The sequence below is a fragment of the Equus przewalskii genome, chromosome 27 (genome assembly GCF_037783145.1).
Source record: "Equus przewalskii isolate Varuska chromosome 27, EquPr2, whole genome shotgun sequence".
Lineage (NCBI taxonomy): Eukaryota > Metazoa > Chordata > Mammalia > Perissodactyla > Equidae > Equus > Equus przewalskii.
Window position 1 is genome coordinate 10,756,000 of NC_091857.1, and position 18,148 is coordinate 10,774,147.

The following is an 18,148-nucleotide window of genomic DNA, read 5'->3' on the forward strand; positions in this document are numbered from 1 at the left end:
ATTATATCATTTAAATCTTCATAGCAATCCCTTAAGCTGTTTAGAACAAATATTCTTATCCTCATTTTACAGATAAAAAAACTGAGGCTTAGAGAATTTAAGGAATTTGCCCAAAGACACGTGACAGATGGTGGAGCTGATAATCGACCCTACTCCTGTTTGTTTGCTTCACTTTTGTAAACTAGCCCGTGTAAAATGGGAAAAAATAAATGAAAGAGAAACAGCATCATTAAACTGGATTGGAATGGGATAAGGGGGTGTGGAGGATGCTAAGTATGATACAAATATCAAAAAACCTGTAAAGATATAGAAAATTGAATAAATCCCCAGATACTGGATTGTGTCTAACTATAACAAGACTACCAATTGTAAACCACTCCATTACTGGACTTAATTATAATCATTGTAGAGAAGTGCTCTGTTACTTATTCAGTTAATGTCTGGAAATAAATATTCACTCATTCCTATAATCAAGGGAGCACAAGTGGTACAGTCTTATAAAACCCCAATGCAATAAAACACTTGTATTCTTTTTTTTTATACTTATCAGGAGAGGCCTCTAATTTGATTTTAGCCAGTCTCAATAGATAATGTAGAAAAGATTAAATAATTCTAAGCAAAGGAATTATTGGCTTACATTTTTCATCCATGGAGTGTCTGAAACACTCCTGCCAAGTTTCAAACTGCAGTCTTCTACTGTGCCCCCCTGGCATTAGCTGATTTCTCACTAGTAACCAAGGATGGAAGAGAATTGGAAGGGTAGGTTGAAAATGAACAGTTGCTGATTTCACTCTCTTGCTTTCTTATTTCTCTTAGATTGAATGCACACAACTAATATTTATTGCATGATAAATTAGGAACAAATTGAAAAGTGACTCCAGCTTGTGAAAATCTTTGGTGCATAACAGTTTGAACATGACACATCCAGCTTTCCAAATTGTTGCTTCCAAAGTTTAGTTACTCTGGCAACCACTTTCCTTTCATCAGGCAAATTGTTATGATTGTCTCTTGTATATTTGTGACTCAAAAATTTTTTAATTAATATCCAGAATTTTAAAGCTTAATAGTGAAAAAAAATTTCTGAAACTTAATTTTTAATTTTTACTTATTTATAAAACCATTTATGGAGTTTCACCTAAATTTCCTAGGTCAGGGGATAAGAACATCTCTCTAATTCAGGATTTATTCCAGTTCTACTACAGTTTTAGATTTTTCCTTAAAATAATTGTTTTATCTTAGATTAAGTGTTTCAGTTTCAGATTTTTCATGTAATAATAATTTTATCTATATATTATAAAAATGCCTCCTATTGTTACCTTCCATAATACATGAAAACCATTAAGCAACATAATTAGCAAAAGTGTTTTCCCATTCCTGTAATTACAATATGGAAATATGATATTTACCAAGTTAGGACATCAGCTTGAGTTTTGATTTGCCTACCAACAATGTATTTGGGAAGTTTTCCAGTTTCTCTGAATTCATTAGGGTTAGGAAATTTTTACCCACATATTCTTTTAATTGAAAGAATTCCAAGGTAAGAAGAGCTCAATTATATTGATTTGTAAATTATAAAAGTCCAAAGTGACTTTTTGAATCCAAAATTGTTAAATATGCTGGAATAGTACCATCATTTTTTCTGTTGGATATAAAACTGTTATCAAATATCAAGTTGGCTTCGGTTCATTTCTGAAAATTCATCTCATACATTTCCTTAGGGTAAATGAGATTTTTTGTTGTTGTGTTTTGTTTTCACATATTTTAAAGTTTAAAAAGTATAGCTTTCCATTTCTTACCGCTGTACTCTACTTCACCATCCACAATCCTTAGTTAGGCCCTGAACCCTTAAGTTAAATGCATCGGTTGACAATGCAGCGAGCTCAGTCAGTGGTCATTTGAAAGGAGTACATTGCATATCATTTTAATATGCTGAATCAGTGCGTCATATAAATGCATTCTGAATAATGCATGTCTCCTACTTTAATTACTTGTTTAATTATTGTTTCAAAGCCTAGAGCAACTGATGTTGCTTGGATGATTAGAAAATTGCTTCCAGTTGCAGAAATCTATTTCCTGTTGTTTCTTTTGGCAGTGATTGCAGACCGGCCTCCCCCAGTCATTCGACAAGGTCCCGTGAATCAGACTGTAGCAGTGGATGGTACGTTAGTGCTCAGCTGTGTGGCCACAGGCAGTCCAGTGCCCACGATCCTGTGGAGAAAGGATGGGGTCCTTGTTTCAACCCAAGACTCTCGAATCAAGCAGCTGGAGAACGGAGTGCTGCAGATCCGATATGCTAAGGTAACTTGAAATGACACCCTGGGTTTCCCATTTTGTTCCACTTTGTTTTTGCCTCCGGCAACTAGTGTTGAAGTCTCAAATTTTAGAATCAATGAAATGCTAAATAACAGTATTAATATATTTTTAATTTGAAGCTTTATTCTTTTAGATATTCCACTGTGTATATTTAAGATGATTTGACTCATAATTTAGCCCATGGCAAGTAATTTAAGGTTTCATATGGAAGAGAAAAAAAATTTGAGACCTATTGAGGAAATTAGATGGGGTTTTGTGGGAAACAAAGTACCTTCCAGAGTGGTTTGATGCAATCGTTATATAAAGAATTTTCAAAGATATGTTCCAGTCCCATTATATGTGCAATATACTTGATCAGTTCCTCTATTGTGAATATTTGGTTCAGCATTTTGCAATTACGGAATACTATACGTGCAAACAAAAACTATAAAGCAATGTACACACTGAGCATACATTTCAAATCAGAATGTTAAATGGTGAAAAGCCCCCAGGTCTGTGGGAACGATTTGGGATTTACCTTCCCAGGGCGTCTCATCCCATACCTGTTCTTTCAGGACTGTGTTGTTTTGTTTTGATTTTTCTTTTTCTTTTTAGGTCAAGGTCAGACAAGCTCATGAGGCCTGTGAAAGAACAGCCTCGACAGCAATACACATACATTTCAGTTGCGTTATTACTTATTGTGGGTGGCTTCTTCAGAGTTTTGGATCAGCCTAACAGTTCATTTCATGTGCCACAAAAGTCAATATGTTGTATGTCTCTGTGACAACTATTGTGACTTTGTTATTGCAATTGGCAGAGCAAGATGATAACGTTCAAATGTCGCTTGAAGATAGAGCTTTTACCTTCAGCAGAGGTGTATGGGTTCCTTATGCTGCTGTTGATTCTGAGGTTGAACATGTGACCTGTGTGTGTGTTCAGGCATTCAGTCTTTAGAGGGAGAGAGAGCATTCATTCCAGCTAGGGTTTGGCTTTATACTTACTAAGCTGCCTTAAGTTACGGGTTTAAAAAAAGTGGGAAGGAAGAGTGAATAAAAAGAAATTATTTTGTGTCTGTCTTTTTTCTATAAATATGTTTATATCAGATATCCATATAGTTGCAATTCTGATAGAAGATGAAATAGCAAGAACAGTTACAGGCTCAACTTTATCAGCTTTATTATGTGACTTATTAAATGTAAGGATATCATTTAGCAATAAAGATTAACCCTGAGAATTTTTCATTGTCCCTGACACTGAAAACAATGTGTTAATTCAGTTAAATATTATATTTTTATTATATAATTAGAATAACAATAGAAAACAATTTTTCTCTCTTCATGCAATATTTTCTTTCACATTCAATAAAAAATATATTCAGTTAAGAGGAAGTTTCTGGTTAGTGAATTTTAATGCATTTATCCATATTCATGGGCCATATATAAACCTATCATTGCTTTTCTAGCCCAGTGAGCTCTTGATTGTTCCAAATATTTATTTCCCCTCTGTCTTCTCAGCTGGGTGACACTGGTCGGTACACCTGCATTGCATCAACCCCCAGTGGTGAAGCAACATGGAGTGCTTACATTGAAGTCCAAGGTAAATTAGATAGCATGTTTACCTTAAAATAAAGCTTCAAATGCAGTTGTTTACTTACTGGTAAAGAGATGAAGTAGATGTCCTGATGCCTGAGTAGGTGTGTGGATATGTTATCTACATTTATGTGCTTATCGGTACACGTGTAAACATCTTTCATGTTTTTCTCCTTTGTTAGAATTTGGAGTTCCAGTTCAGCCTCCAAGACCCACCGACCCTAATTTAATCCCCAGTGCCCCCTCAAAACCTGAAGTTACAGATGTCAGCAGAAATACAGTAACATTGTCATGGCAACCAAATTTGAATTCAGGTGCAACTCCAACATCTTATATTATAGAGGCCTTCAGGTAAAATGAAGATGTTTTGTAGTTGTTTCTTTTTTTGATTTACCATTAAATATACGTGTTCTAACTTGTGTGTCTCTCCTTAGCCATGCATCTGGTAGCAGCTGGCAGACCGTAGCAGAGAATGTGAAAACAGAAACATTTGCCATTAAAGGACTCAAACCTAATGCAATTTACCTTTTCCTTGTGAGGGCAGCTAATGCATACGGAATTAGTGATCCAAGCCAGATATCAGATCCAGTGAAAACACAAGGTAAATATTGATTTACTCAACCTTGTGACACCTACTTATTCTTAGATGTTGTAATTTTACAGGTAAATCATTTGAACTACATGCTAGGATTGTATATGTAACATAGATCTGTTGTCCAAGTTGCTCAATTTTTAATGCACAAACATCATGTCTGCAAACTTTATTATTCTCTGCACTAAGCACTCCAAGATAAGATTAGTAACAAAGAACAATGTTTCTTGTTTTATAAAATCACAAATCCAATGAGACAAAAATATTATGTGAATATTTTTGTATTATATTTAATTTCTTGATTTTTAAATATGGTTCCATGTAGGTGTAAAATCTTAATCACATAATAACCATATTTAAAATTGAGTAGATTTTATTTGTATTGACATCAGTGCTCATGAACTTCTGGATGAGTTTTGAAAATTACAACCCTAGTCAAGTAATACTCTCTGGAAATCATGCAAATGTAAGAGAGATTTGGAAGATAAACTTGAACTTGTTCTTATCTCTCTGTCCAGTCAACCTCCTACAAAGCATGGAAAAAAATATTTTAGGTCTCTATCACATTAGCCTGTCTTTCATTGTTGAATATGTGAGGCATGATATATTAAACTTTAAAATGGGAATCATTTTGGTCAAAGCTGGGTTAAAGAAACAGATAAAAAGAAAAATGAACATGTTGAAGCTGTTTCTAAAAATCTTTGAAATTGGAAATTTATTTACTTGGGCCATATTCTGGATACACTGCTTTTTATTGTCTTTTGTGAATAAAAATTATTTTTAGCTTTCAACATATAGATTATTATCTCTCCTATCCACCCTCTTGCTCCTCCTTTTATTTTAGTGCTTAAATAGGAATAAAATTTATATATTGAAAAGAAAAAAAGATGAATTTGGATCAACCTTTACCTTTTTTTATGAACATACTGTCATTGCAATTAAAATATACTTGTGAAGAAAGATAGTGCTAGATGGTAGTGATTAGAAATATAAAATTCTTTTTTCAACGTACAGAGGAATCATAATGCCCCTATCTTGATTGTATATTTCCAAAGGAAAAATTGGAACTTAGTTACAGTGATAGAAACAAGTTGGGCACAAAATGATTGAAAGACAAGCTATTTTTTCCTGGTTTTGGAGAGGGTCAACCAGCCATGTTGAATGTTTTGTCTCTCCAGTGAGTGTATAAACAATCTTTTTGGAAAGAACTTTTGTTTCAGAATTCCCAGAGAAAGCAAACCAAGTCGTAGAACATGCCCACGACTGTCTCTTGTTGTGTGAATTCCACACCCCCAAATGCCTATATTTGCTACTATGAGTCACCTCTCCAGGAGCTCAAACAGTCTCGGAGCCTGCCTTAAGGCGGTGTGAGGTTTTCAATATTAGATAATGCGTTTGTAAAGAATGCAGAAACTGTGGCAGCTGTAAAGTGAATTTACACTTGGTCTCTACCTAGTAAAGTGAAAGCTTGTGACTGACTGCTGTTCCGTCATATGAATCATATGATTGCTTTTCTAATATGTGCCCTCATTTGTAAGTGAGGGGGTCATTAACATTTGTCTCAGAATCAATTTAAATCTTTTCAAATTTTAATCAACTCACCTTTGAACATGGATAGCTAATGGATGAACCCACATCAGCTGGAAGACTGGAAATACAGTGAAACAGGCATACAATTTTGAAATCAAAAAAATTTTAATTGCAGCTTCTCAACCTGCTAGCTATGTGGCCCTGAGCAAGTTAGTTAGTCCTGAGCTTCAGTTTCCTCACCTATAAAATGGAGCTAAAAATATCTATTCCACATGATTGGACAAGGATTGAATTAACTAATCAGTTCATGAAAATACAAGACTCAGATTCCTTTTCTGTTTTGTGCCGTAAGACTTTGTTATCAGACTCATATTTGTTTTTCTATTTGGACTAAAAGTAAAGGAAGTTTCTAAAATTTGCAGATATCATAAAACTGAGAAAGACAGCTAGTATGCTGAGCGAGAGAATCAGAAATAATATGTCTCGACTGGAATGATGGGCCTGCAGTAACAAGATTAAAATTAATGCAGCAAATTTGAAAGTCTGGTACTTGAACTTAAGTTTTAAAAATTAGCTGTAGAAGGATAGACTGATAACAGGATTAAAGGGAGTCCATGTGAGTGTGGGTCAGGGCGTGCAAGGGGCAGGCAGACTTCTGTGTTTGAGGTCAATTAAGACACCTATCTGAGCCAACTGAGTGATGTAGTTGCCAAGAGAACAAATGTCGTCTTAGCTGGCGTTGGCAGAATTATGTTTGGATCAAGTAATCTCCTCCCTTTACTCTGAACTGGTCAGATCGTGAATGCGGTAAAGTGTTCTCTTTGCGCACTCTGTTTTTAGGTAGACTTTTAAGACTTTTAAGAAGAGGACAATGAGGATAATTGGGGGAGCTGCAATGAAGGCTGAAAAAACATCATTGGAGAAGGAATCCAAGGATCTTGGAATGTTTAACCCCCAAAATAATAAATTTAGAATAGGCATGACACTGTTCTCTTTAAAATTTTAAGAGATTATCATGTGAAAAATGTATACTTATTCTAACTCCAGGCAACAAAATAGGACCAACGAGTGGAAGTAATGTTGAGGCAGATTTCATTGTCTAGTTCTTGTACCGCTTTTGAGACACTGTGAAGCCCAGCTGAAGGTCAGGCTAAAATTGACTATAGCGGGAACCTGGGGACAAACCTGGAAAAAATCCAGTTGGAGAGTACAGAATGTGTAAGCCATAAGGGGAAGAGGCAGAGGTGGAGGAAATTCAGGAAAGACTTGATGGAAGTTGATGCATAAGGGAGCAGGTGTAATTTCTATAAGCATTTCTGTAACATGGCTGCAAAGAAGTCTTCCTCAAGTGGAGATTCCTGTGAGTGAACTGGGTCAAAGTTAAAGTTGCACAGACACAGGGCACAGTATCCAGTTCAGGAGGCAGCTAGACCTATGTGGCAGTTGGAGTTGGAGCCTTGTCACAGGATAATCAAAATGTATTTTCCCAAAGACAGGATTTGATAATGCAAGGAAGATGAGATGAGTAGCTGGCAAGTAGAGTTGGTGGTGGTCATTGCTGGGATGGTGGTGGTGGTTGGTACTGTTACTACTGTTTCTCATCCACATGTCCTATCCATGCAGCATTCTTGAGCCTTATCCTTTAAAGAATATGTACATAGAAATTGTATGGTATAGATATTAAGAGATTTGTTATTGTAAGTAACGAAGTGAGATCTGAGTAATCTCCCTCGAGATTGTGTATAGGGAATCCCAATAGTGGGGGAGCAACTGGATGGAATCATATCTGAGGTCTCCTCTAAGTTTAAGTCTAAATGTTGGGAAGGACCTTTTACATTATAATGCATTTCTTTCAGGAGGAGGCGCAGAACAAAAACAATAAAGGGACTGATTCATAAACTTCTCAATGTTACATTATTAGACATTACTTTCCATTTTTCTCTCTGATGGGAAATTTCCTAAAATAATATTCTAGACTGCCATTGCCAAAATGTTACACTAGGCAAGGGAGTCTAGTAATTTTTCTAAAGAGACTAACTGGCAAGTTTACCTCAAACCAGAGAAATTAGAGATTGCGATGCAAATCATAGTAGTTATCTTTTAAAATGGTTATTTATGTGTTTGAAGATACTTCCTCAAAGGCAGAAAATTCCCTGAGGATGGAAGCTTACATATTAGAGAATATGTTTAGAAGCTGATGTGATGTATGTGTTTTCCATACAGTAATTTGCTTTAGCTCAGCCAATGTTGATTAAACACATTCATATGTAAGTAATTCTGTAAGTGCTTTCTATCTATAAGCTGTGATAATAGGTAGCCTGAGGGACAATATTAGCCAGTGGTATTTGTAGGATATGATAAAGTATGAGAACCCAAAATTATCTCCATTTTTTTTTTCATTTTGCTTATTTATAAGCTTAATTTATAGGCTCAGTATACAGTCAATGGTATTATATCCGAGAACATTGAATAGCACTCTTGATCAGCCATCTCTTCCATTTGCCTGCCTTCCGTGAACTCCATCAAAGATACTTACCAACCTCATTTTTTTTTTTAAAGATTGGCACCTGAGCTAACAACTATTGTCAATCTTTTTTTTCATTTTTCGGCTTTTTCTCCCCAAATCCCCCCAATACATAGTTGTATTTTTTAGTTGTGTGTCCTTCTGATTGTGCTATGTGGGACACCGCCTCTCTGTGGCCTGATGAGCGGTGCCATGTCCTCACCCAGGATCCAAACCAGCGAAACCCTGGGCCACCGAAGCAGAGCTCGCGAACTTAACCACTGGGCCACGGGGCCGGCCCCCCAACCTCATTTTTAATATTCATGTTTTTGCTTTCTATCCAAAGTCAGCTCTTTGAAGGTATTTAATCATATAGGAAACTAAAATTCTTGTGTCTGTTGATGGGATGATACATAATCTTAGAATACACGTGCCGAGATACAATACTCTGATAAGGAGAATTCTGGACACAAAAAAATTCTTTATTTTCTTCTCTTTGTCCCTTTGCGTTTTCTTTTACTATTGTAAACAAAGCAAAACATCTGTATTTAGGAAACCTCTTTAGAAATGGGCAGTTTTTTATTGAGTACAGACTTATTAAGTTTAATAAAACCCCTCTGTTGAAAAAAGAAGCGCAACATAAATGAACACCAGTAGTAGTTTAATTCTTACTATGTTCTTGTCTCCTTTCTAAAATTTTGGTGTTCTTGAGTTAAGGACTCTTTATTAAGGCTTCTTTACGATGATACAATAACTAAGCTAAATCAAACCAGCTATTAAATAGATGTTAAGTGCTCCTTTCTCATCAAATTTATTCTGTTCTATTCCATTCCATTCCACTGGTGGCTCCTGTCTGCCCCATCATTGCCCCTAACTTATCACATACCTCATTTGAGAAGATATCCAGGTTCATCTTATAACATGTAAGGTGTCTAATTTCTTTTGGTGCTGCTTTTTCCTTATATGTTTTCATTCTTTTCATTACTGATCCACTTTGCTGCAATTTCTGGCTCTTTCATGCATAGTTAGGATCACTACAGTGGTTGTAAACTCAGAGGGGATTGCACCAGGCTCCTCATCCTCGGCAAGAAAGCAATCATGACATGGAACGGGGAGCCTCAAACGCTGCTGTTGGCCAGGGTTACCTTGGCCTCCTGCTCTTTTTTGCTTTCTACATGCCCTCTTCTTGTTCTCTCTCTCTCTCTCTGTATCTCCCTCTCCTCTTGATCATAATAAAAAGGTTAAGTTGTTCCTATTTTATTCTCTATCACAGGTTGGCTTCACAGTTGGAATGATTCTTCTTTGTTGAGAGTTGCTATGAGTGAAAAGATTGTTTCACCATGTTTTCATTCACATTAGTAACATTGTGTGGGCTCTAACACAGTCTTCTTGGATTGTTGCAGATGTTTCCCCAACAAGTCAGGGGGTGGATCACAAGCAGGTCCAGAGAGAACTGGGAAATGTGGTACTGCATCTCCACAACCCTACCATCCTTTCTTCCTCTTCAATCGAAGTGCACTGGACAGTGAGTCATTGTTGTTGCAGTATTTGATCTTAGTTTTAATAGGCAGATGCCTTCTGGGAGATCATTATATCATCATGTGATCTATATATATATATATATATACAGCAGATATTTAAATTATATATATCTGTCATCCATTTCTCCACCAATGATAACTTTATAATGTAAGCATTGTTTATTATGGCAGCTGGCTTTAAAACTTCCTATTACACAGCAATAATGAACTTTACCAGTCTCAGAGGAAATGAATACAGAGCATTAATTATGAATATATAACTTGCGATAGGATCATTATCACATGAATTTTTTTGTTTTTTTATGATTGGCACCCGAGTTAACAACTGTTGCCAATCTTCTTTTTCTTTTCTTCTCCCCAAAACCTCCCAGTATTAGTTGTATATCCTAGTTGCAGGTCCTCTGGTTGTCTCTGTGGCACGCCGCCTCTGCATAGCCTGACGAGTGGTGCCATGTCCGTGTCTTGGAGCCGAACCGGTGAAACCTTGGACCACCAAAGCAGAGCGCGTGAACTTAACCACTCGGCCACGGGCCTGGCCCCAAATTCTTTTGAACTTAGGAATATTTCTGAGTAGTATTAAGAAGGCTTTTAAAATTAGAAAGTGGTAAAACACATTTGATTTTATCATTCCCTTGACCCTGACATTTCGCTGGATGTCTGCCACAGAACTGCCATGATGCCTCACATTTGTGCATGAAGCATAGAAATTTATATCTGATATGATATATTAAGCAGAAAAAGTGAACCCATTATAAAAAACAGCGATTCATTTTTAGTATATAAACTAAAAAAAAACCCGTGGGGTGAAGTCAAATAGAATTTTTTGCATTTTGTTACATTTAATCTTCATAATTTTGAAATAAACCAATAAAAACATATGAATGATTATACTTTTATTTGTCCTTTTAATAGGTGGACCAACAGTCTCAGTATATTCAAGGATATAAAATTCTTTATCGGCCATCTGGAGCCAACCACGGTGAATCTGAGTGGTTAGTTTTTGAAGTGAGGACCCCAACCAAAAATAGTGTGGTGATCCCCGATCTCAAAAAGGGAGTCAACTATGAAATTAAGGCTCGTCCTTTTTTTAATGAATTTCAAGGAGCAGATAGTGAAATAAAATTTGCCAAAACTCTAGAAGAAGGCAAGTATAATGAAATATGTGATTATTGTGAATTGCAGTACATTTATTAGAATTGTATTAACTTAATTGAAAAATTTTTAATGTAAATGATGACAGTAATTATTAACTGTCTTGATATTGAACATTATATTTTGCTTGTATAATTTTTTTAATTAGAGCTACTGAAAAAACAAAATTCTATAATACTTGACTTGCTTTAATAGTGGCATATATAAAAATGTGCAAACGTGAACATTGTATTACTTAATGGCAATATGTAGGATATGTTTAGTTATTCAGAATTCACATTTAAAGATGGAATTGTTCTCAATTTTCAAGCCTTTCCATTAATTGTTTTCCATCTGTTTATGGAATATTATTTGGAGAGAGGACTGTGAATGAGATGAGTAATGTCTTGGTTTGCCCAGGACTTTCCAGGGTTAGCAACTTATGCTGATGCCTCTTCTTCCTGGAAACCACTCAGTTCTAGACAAAACAGTAGGATTGGCCACCCTAGAACTGTAAATTAAAAATTAATATTTACGTAAAAGTAAAAGGTTACGTGTCATAAGTATACTCTTTAAAAATAATCAGAATTTTCCCTGAAATGTCTTCATTAGTTTGATTATGTAAATGATAGGATATAGTTAATTTCTTGAATGATTACCGTTCATCCTAATACTTTTAAACATTTTTAGGGAGAACATGGGACCAGGGTTACTTTTTCTGGGAGGTTTTGTGGAGATAATCTATATAACTTTTGTTATGGAAAAATCACAAGAACAATTGGTTAGCAATATTGAGGAAAAACGAATAGTTTGGGACTATTGAGACTTGGATATGATATATCTTTATGCATATATTGGTATAAATTTTATAGTTACTATTTGACTTTAAATGTTAATGTCTTTCAGTGTTCTCTAATGCACTCATAATAATCCACTTTTTAAAAACAATTTACTAGCACCCAGTGCCCCACCCCAAAGCGTAACTGTATCGAAGAATGACGGAAATGGCACTGCAATTCTTGTTAGTTGGCAGCCACCTCCGGAAGACACTCAAAATGGAATGGTCCAAGAGTATAAGGTAATAAACACGTGCTAATTTACTGATGGATACCCCTCTCCCCCGCAAAGGGGAAAGAAATCGTGCTTAAATCGTTTGTGAATATTTGGCGCCATCTGCTGGTCGACATAGCAGCATATAAAATTATTTCTGAAAATACTCTCCTGTTCATTCAGTGATTGTAGACTAATTCTCTTTGTTGGAAAAGCCATTTGAAAATAAATCAATTTGAAAGTGAGAGTCTACGTGGTTTCAAAATATATAGTTCCATCTAATTTCACACAAATAACAAATGTAAATGCTAATAAAAATCTTTCTTTGTCCCTAAAAAATAGCTTAAAAATATTTTGAGGGATTGGATTGCCCTATGGAATTGGCTATGAATCATTTTCTATCAAATATGGTTTGTTTTCCTTTTATAATATACTTAAAATTTTATAACTTTGGGCTAAGTTAGAAAAATTATTTGTGTGCCCGAAAATCAGGGTTTTTTTTTTAATAAATCTTGTTTTAGTCTCTAAACAAAATTTTATGTCAGAGGGAATTCAGTTATAAATTTCTGTATGTTTAAATGAGTTTTTCAAATATGTGATATATTGTCAAGTGGTTTAATCTAATGACTCTGAATAATTATTTTACCCTAATGATTCTGAATAATTGTTTTAACCTATGAAATCATTAGCTCTAGACAATGAATTTAGAGAGACTTACACAAATTCATTTTGAGCAAATATTTTCAAGGTGCAACAAAAACTAAGTTAAGGATGTGAAATTTATCCTAACAATGATTCCATGTTATAGTAAAATCTTAATGAGCTATGATAAACGACCAATTGATAGACTGAATCAGGAAAATCTTAATAGAAAATAGGTTTTATGGTATTTTTTCAACATTTATGTTGAAAACACACTATGTACTAGACGAAATTTAACTGCAAAACATGTATTTCTCTAGACGCTGCCTTACGTTTCTGTGATGCCTCAGTATTTTTCTAGTTACTAGCTAAATTATGATCGTTAGTAGATTACCTCATACAGGTGAATGTTTTAGACTGTGCCTATTGATATGAAACTGATGTTTAGAAGGTGAATACATGCACCTTCTCTAGCAGAGGTCAGTGCTTTTTAATTACAAGAATCACTTGTGGAATCATTTTCCAAATATAAGAGCCTGGCCCCCACGCTCAGAGATTCTGATGCAGTAGGTCTGACATCAGGGCCTGTGTTTATATTTTGGTAAATGTCTCCAGGTAACTCTGATGTGCACTCTTTGTTAAGGCCTAAATAAAGACGATAAATGGTCTTTTGAGTAGCAAATTAATTTGTTCAATAACCAACTATGCTGAGCTTAATTTTAGGTATAATATTTTATTTCAAAATTATTTTTAAAGACAAACTGAAAACCTCTTTATGAAATTTGTGTACACTTTAAGAGGGTGACTTTTTTTTTAAGTATTTAAAATTCTGCCATAAATGTACAGTGGATGTTTTAAAGTCTTTCAGATTAGATCTCCTAGTGTAATTGAGTCATTAAAAGGTAAGAGTCTCTACACTTTTAAGTGCTTTCTCATGAGTTTCAGGGTTATTTTCGTACTGGGGAGGGACAGAATGCTATGGTTCAGTCTGGAAAATAAACTGTTATAGAAATTTTTAAGGATTTAAAATGAGGTGATGTCTCAGCTCTCAAGCAAAATTGTGTAATGTAGGCATTTTCCCCTAAGAGTCAAAACTCATTTCTCTCCTGAAAAAATGCAAAAGGGTGGATTTCACTTAACTTCATGGTCAATTTAAAATAATAAAATGCCTTTCAGAATCTGATTGACTGGTTCAAAATCAGTTTGTGGCTTTGGTTCAGCTGCATAATGTAATTGGGGAAAAAAAAGCACAAAGGACTCTTTATTTCCAAATGGTCAGATCCTGGTATAGAGTCTGACCATTTGCTCGTGTTATGCATTGAAACTATATTAAAATAATATTAACTTTCAAAGAAAAAAATTAAAGGTTATTGACCATGTGACAGAGGACACTGATATTAGATTTATTTTAAATCCCATTTCCTTTTACAGTTTAGACAATAGGCTACTTGAAGCTAATCTCACATATGGCTCGAGGATATCCTAAAGAATATAGAGCAAGGTTTACTACTCCATGGATCATTTTCTTTTGGAAACTGAGTCCAAATCCAGTCATGCACTGTATACAAGTTCTTCAACATTGAAAAAGATCATGCTATGATTAAATAATCCTTTAGTGAAACTTAAAATAAGGATTATAGTGTAGTTTAAACATCTTAATATCCTGGAAATAATTTCCTAGCAGAAATATCATTATCAAAGTTAATGAATATACAATAATTTTCTATTGGAAGAATATTTTCCTTTCAAGTCAAATATATATTGTTATTCTTTATGATCTCATATATGTTATCAAAGACTAATTAATATTCCCACTTAAATATGAGATCAGAATGCTAATTTTCTCTCATTGGTAATAGTTGAACATACCATAGGCTGAATTAAATCCTAGGATAATCCCTACTCCTTATTTCAGTTTTATTTTTAATAACCACATTTATATAAAGATGCTTTAGATTATTCAGAAGCTCTCTTTTTAAATCAACTGTGTCTTGATTTTGACATAGAAGGTGATGTGACTGTGACAGCGTCAGGTAATTTTATCCTGAAGAACTATTGAAGTAAAGTACAGATCTTCCTTGACTTACGGTGGGGTTACATCCAGATAAACCTATTGTAAGTTGAAAATGCATTTAATACCCCTAACCTACGGAGCATCATAGCTTAGCCTACCTAACAAATCTGCTCAGAACACTTACATCAGCCTACAGTTGAGCAAAATCATCTAGCTCAAAGCCTATTTTATAATGAAGTGTCGCCTATCTCATGTAATTGATTGAATACGGTACTGAAAGTGAAAAACAGTATGGTTGTCTGTGTCCAGCATGGTTGTAAGCGTATCAGTTGCTCACCTTCACGATCATGTGACTGACGGAGAGCTGCGCTCACTGCCGCTGCCCAGCATCATGAGAGTATTGTACCACATAACGCCAGCCCAGGAAAAGATAAGATTTCAAAATTTGAAGTATGATTTCTACTGAATGTCTGTCTCTTTTACACCATCATAAAGTCGAACCACTGTTAGTCAAACCATTGTGAGTCGGGGACTGTCTGTACTAGACTCGAAGCTTCCTCCTCCTCTTTGTTTTGTGTTATCTGGTCATCCAGGGTTATGCTGTAGTAGGAGTGCAAATGCTGAGTGATGGTAGATAAGTTATTTTTCTTATCTGGATATAGACAACTTTTTACAAGGTCCTTTTTTTTCTGGCAAATAATTTCTAGATGTTTAAAAAAACCCTGATGATATGGGCTGATAGGAACCAGTGTCTTTGAGCAAAAATTTTTAGACTCACCTAATATAATCCTTTAAAAGTATATGAGAAAGTTCAAAAAGGTCTTGAGGGTACAGTAGTCCCCCCTTCTCCATAGTTTTGCTTTCTATAGTTTCCACTACCCACAGTCAACCACCGTCTGAAAATATTAAGTGGCAAATTCCAGAAATAATGACTTAGAAGTTTTAACTGGTGCACTGTTCTGAGTAGCGTGGTGTAATATTGCACCATCCTGCTCTGTCCTGCTGGGGATGTGAATCCTCTCTTTGTCCAGTATATCCATGGTGTATACTCTATCCACCCCCCACCCCGTTAGTCACTTAGTAGCCGTCTGGATTATCAGAACAACTGTCATATGGAATCACCGTGCTTGTGTTCAATAACCCTTATTGTACTTAATAATGGCCCCTAAAGCACAAGAGTAGTGATGCTGGCAATTTGGATACGCCAAAAAGAAGCCGTAACGTACTTCCTTTCAGTGAAAAGGTGAAAGTGCTCGACTTAATAAGAAAAAAAAAAAAAATAGTATACTGAGGTTGCTAAGATCTACGGTGAGAGCGAATCTTCTATCTGGGAAATTTTGAAGAAGGAAAAAGAAATGTGAGCTAGTTTTGCTGTCACACCTCAAATACATATGTATAGGAAAACATATAGTATATATAGGGTTCAATACTATCCATGGTTTCAGGCATCCACCGGAGGTCTTGGATGGTATCCCGTGCAGATAAGGGGGCACTCCTGCACTACTAACACTAGGTTTGCCTGAAAGAGTCTTCTCAGAACTAGATCCGAGGGAAAAATGACTTCTGAAACTTCCTATATTAAGTTCATGATAGATCTGAACTCTGTCTAGGTTTAAAACCATGATATGCTATGTTGATCTTTGTATTAACTTGCAGCATTTACCAGCTTCCCATTTGTTGTGCTCTTCTTACAGGTCTGGTGTCTTGGCAATGAAACTCGATACCACATAAACAAGACCGTGGACGGTTCCACGTTTTCTGTGGTCATTCCCTCCCTGGTTCCAGGGATCCGATACAGCGTAGAGGTGGCAGCCAGCACTGGGGCTGGGGCTGGGGTGAAGAGCGAGCCACAGTTCATCCAGTTAGGTCAGTGCAGGACGGATCTGGTTTGAGAGTGTACCAATGAGCGCTTGGCCCTGCTTTTGTGTTTTTGCATGTAGTGGAGCCATCATTGCAAGTTGAATGGACCGTGAATAAAAAGCACACATTTTAAACGATATTTCAAGCAAAAGGTGCCAAGTTTCAGTGTCATCCTACTCCTGTCTTGTTGAATTCTTTTCCTCTATTCAATGAATACTATTAATTGAGCAGCAAGGATACCTCAGTGAACAAGAAAGACACAGTCTGCACCTTCATGGAACTTACGGTTGCTTGGATTTAAAAAAAAAAAAAAACAAACTTCCGTGCAAAACTTAAACTAGGTTTTGGAAATTTGCAGCGATACGCAATTTATAGTCATCATTTTTGTGTCTATTTAAAATTGCAATTGTTTTTTTATAACAAAAGATAGACTGAGATGTCAGAGAGCATTGGAATATGGTTATATGCTAATCACTTAGAATGTTAAGTACAATGTGTGCTTCAAAAGTGGTTGGATGAATTAAAAAAATAAAAAGACAGAGAAGACTTTATTACCATAGTTATTTGTTACCAACACAAAAGCAGGGCCAAGCGCTCATCGCTACAAGCAATGTGGCATGAACATAAAATACAGATTAGCAAGTGGTTACCAGTAAAATCTAAAACAAACGAGAGAAACGGCAAGAAATACAATTATGGATGGAAAAGGAGGGAAAAGGTCAGATAACAGGCAACGTTTAAACTATGAAAGATGCTGAGAAGTATATGGTCAACTTTGTGTTTATTCCTTTTAGTTCAGAAGTTAAACGTTAGTAGTATTTTATGTCAGTTGCTAAATTACAAAAAATAATCAGATACGTGAATCTTTATACTTCACAAATAAATACACAGTACTTGGCACGTTGATAACACTGATGACATCCTAGAAATTACTTCAAAACAAAATTAGGAAACATTTGGCTTTGAATAAATTTTGTTACTATACATAAGGGATTTTGCATTCTATTTGGAAACCGTTATTGATGTTCCATTGAGAAAATTCTAGATGCTGTAACAGATACATTTGCAGAATCTCTGTTGTATAATACAATCATAAAGTCCACCTGAAGTCCACTGCTTGTAGGTGGGACCCTGTTCCATGTAGACATGGAGGGTCATGGGCTGATGAAGTTTATGCTCTTTAACGTGGGGCTTCCAAGGTTGACCCTGGGCCAGCAGAAAGGAAGAAAAGAAACACAAAGTGTGGAAGGGTTAAATGGTACAGGTCTGCAAATGGTGTACATCACCCATGCCCAGAACTCAGTCATCTGATTCCAAATAGATAAATGGAAACACGGGACAATGAAGTCACTGGCTAGGGAGCTACTTTCCAACAACTCTATGTTGTGGAAAACTCTATTCAAA

General features: G+C 35.6%; 1 protein-coding gene across 16 annotated transcripts in view; it reads left to right on the forward strand.

Moving 5' to 3' along the window:
• ROBO1 (roundabout guidance receptor 1) overlaps nt 1-18,148 on the forward strand; it is a 1,062,925-nt gene that overhangs the window by 989,343 nt on the left and 55,434 nt on the right. For all 16 annotated transcript variants that reach the window (XM_070597856.1, XM_070597864.1, XM_070597866.1 and 13 more), the window contains 8 exons: nt 2,093-2,298; nt 3,807-3,888; nt 4,064-4,232; nt 4,316-4,482; nt 9,910-10,031; nt 10,960-11,191; nt 12,135-12,256; nt 16,579-16,750. In XM_070597856.1, coding sequence (XP_070453957.1) covers nt 2,093-2,298; nt 3,807-3,888; nt 4,064-4,232; nt 4,316-4,482; nt 9,910-10,031; nt 10,960-11,191; nt 12,135-12,256; nt 16,579-16,750 — 1,272 coding nt within the window. The remainder of the gene's footprint in view (nt 1-2,092; nt 2,299-3,806; nt 3,889-4,063; nt 4,233-4,315; nt 4,483-9,909; nt 10,032-10,959; nt 11,192-12,134; nt 12,257-16,578; nt 16,751-18,148) is intronic.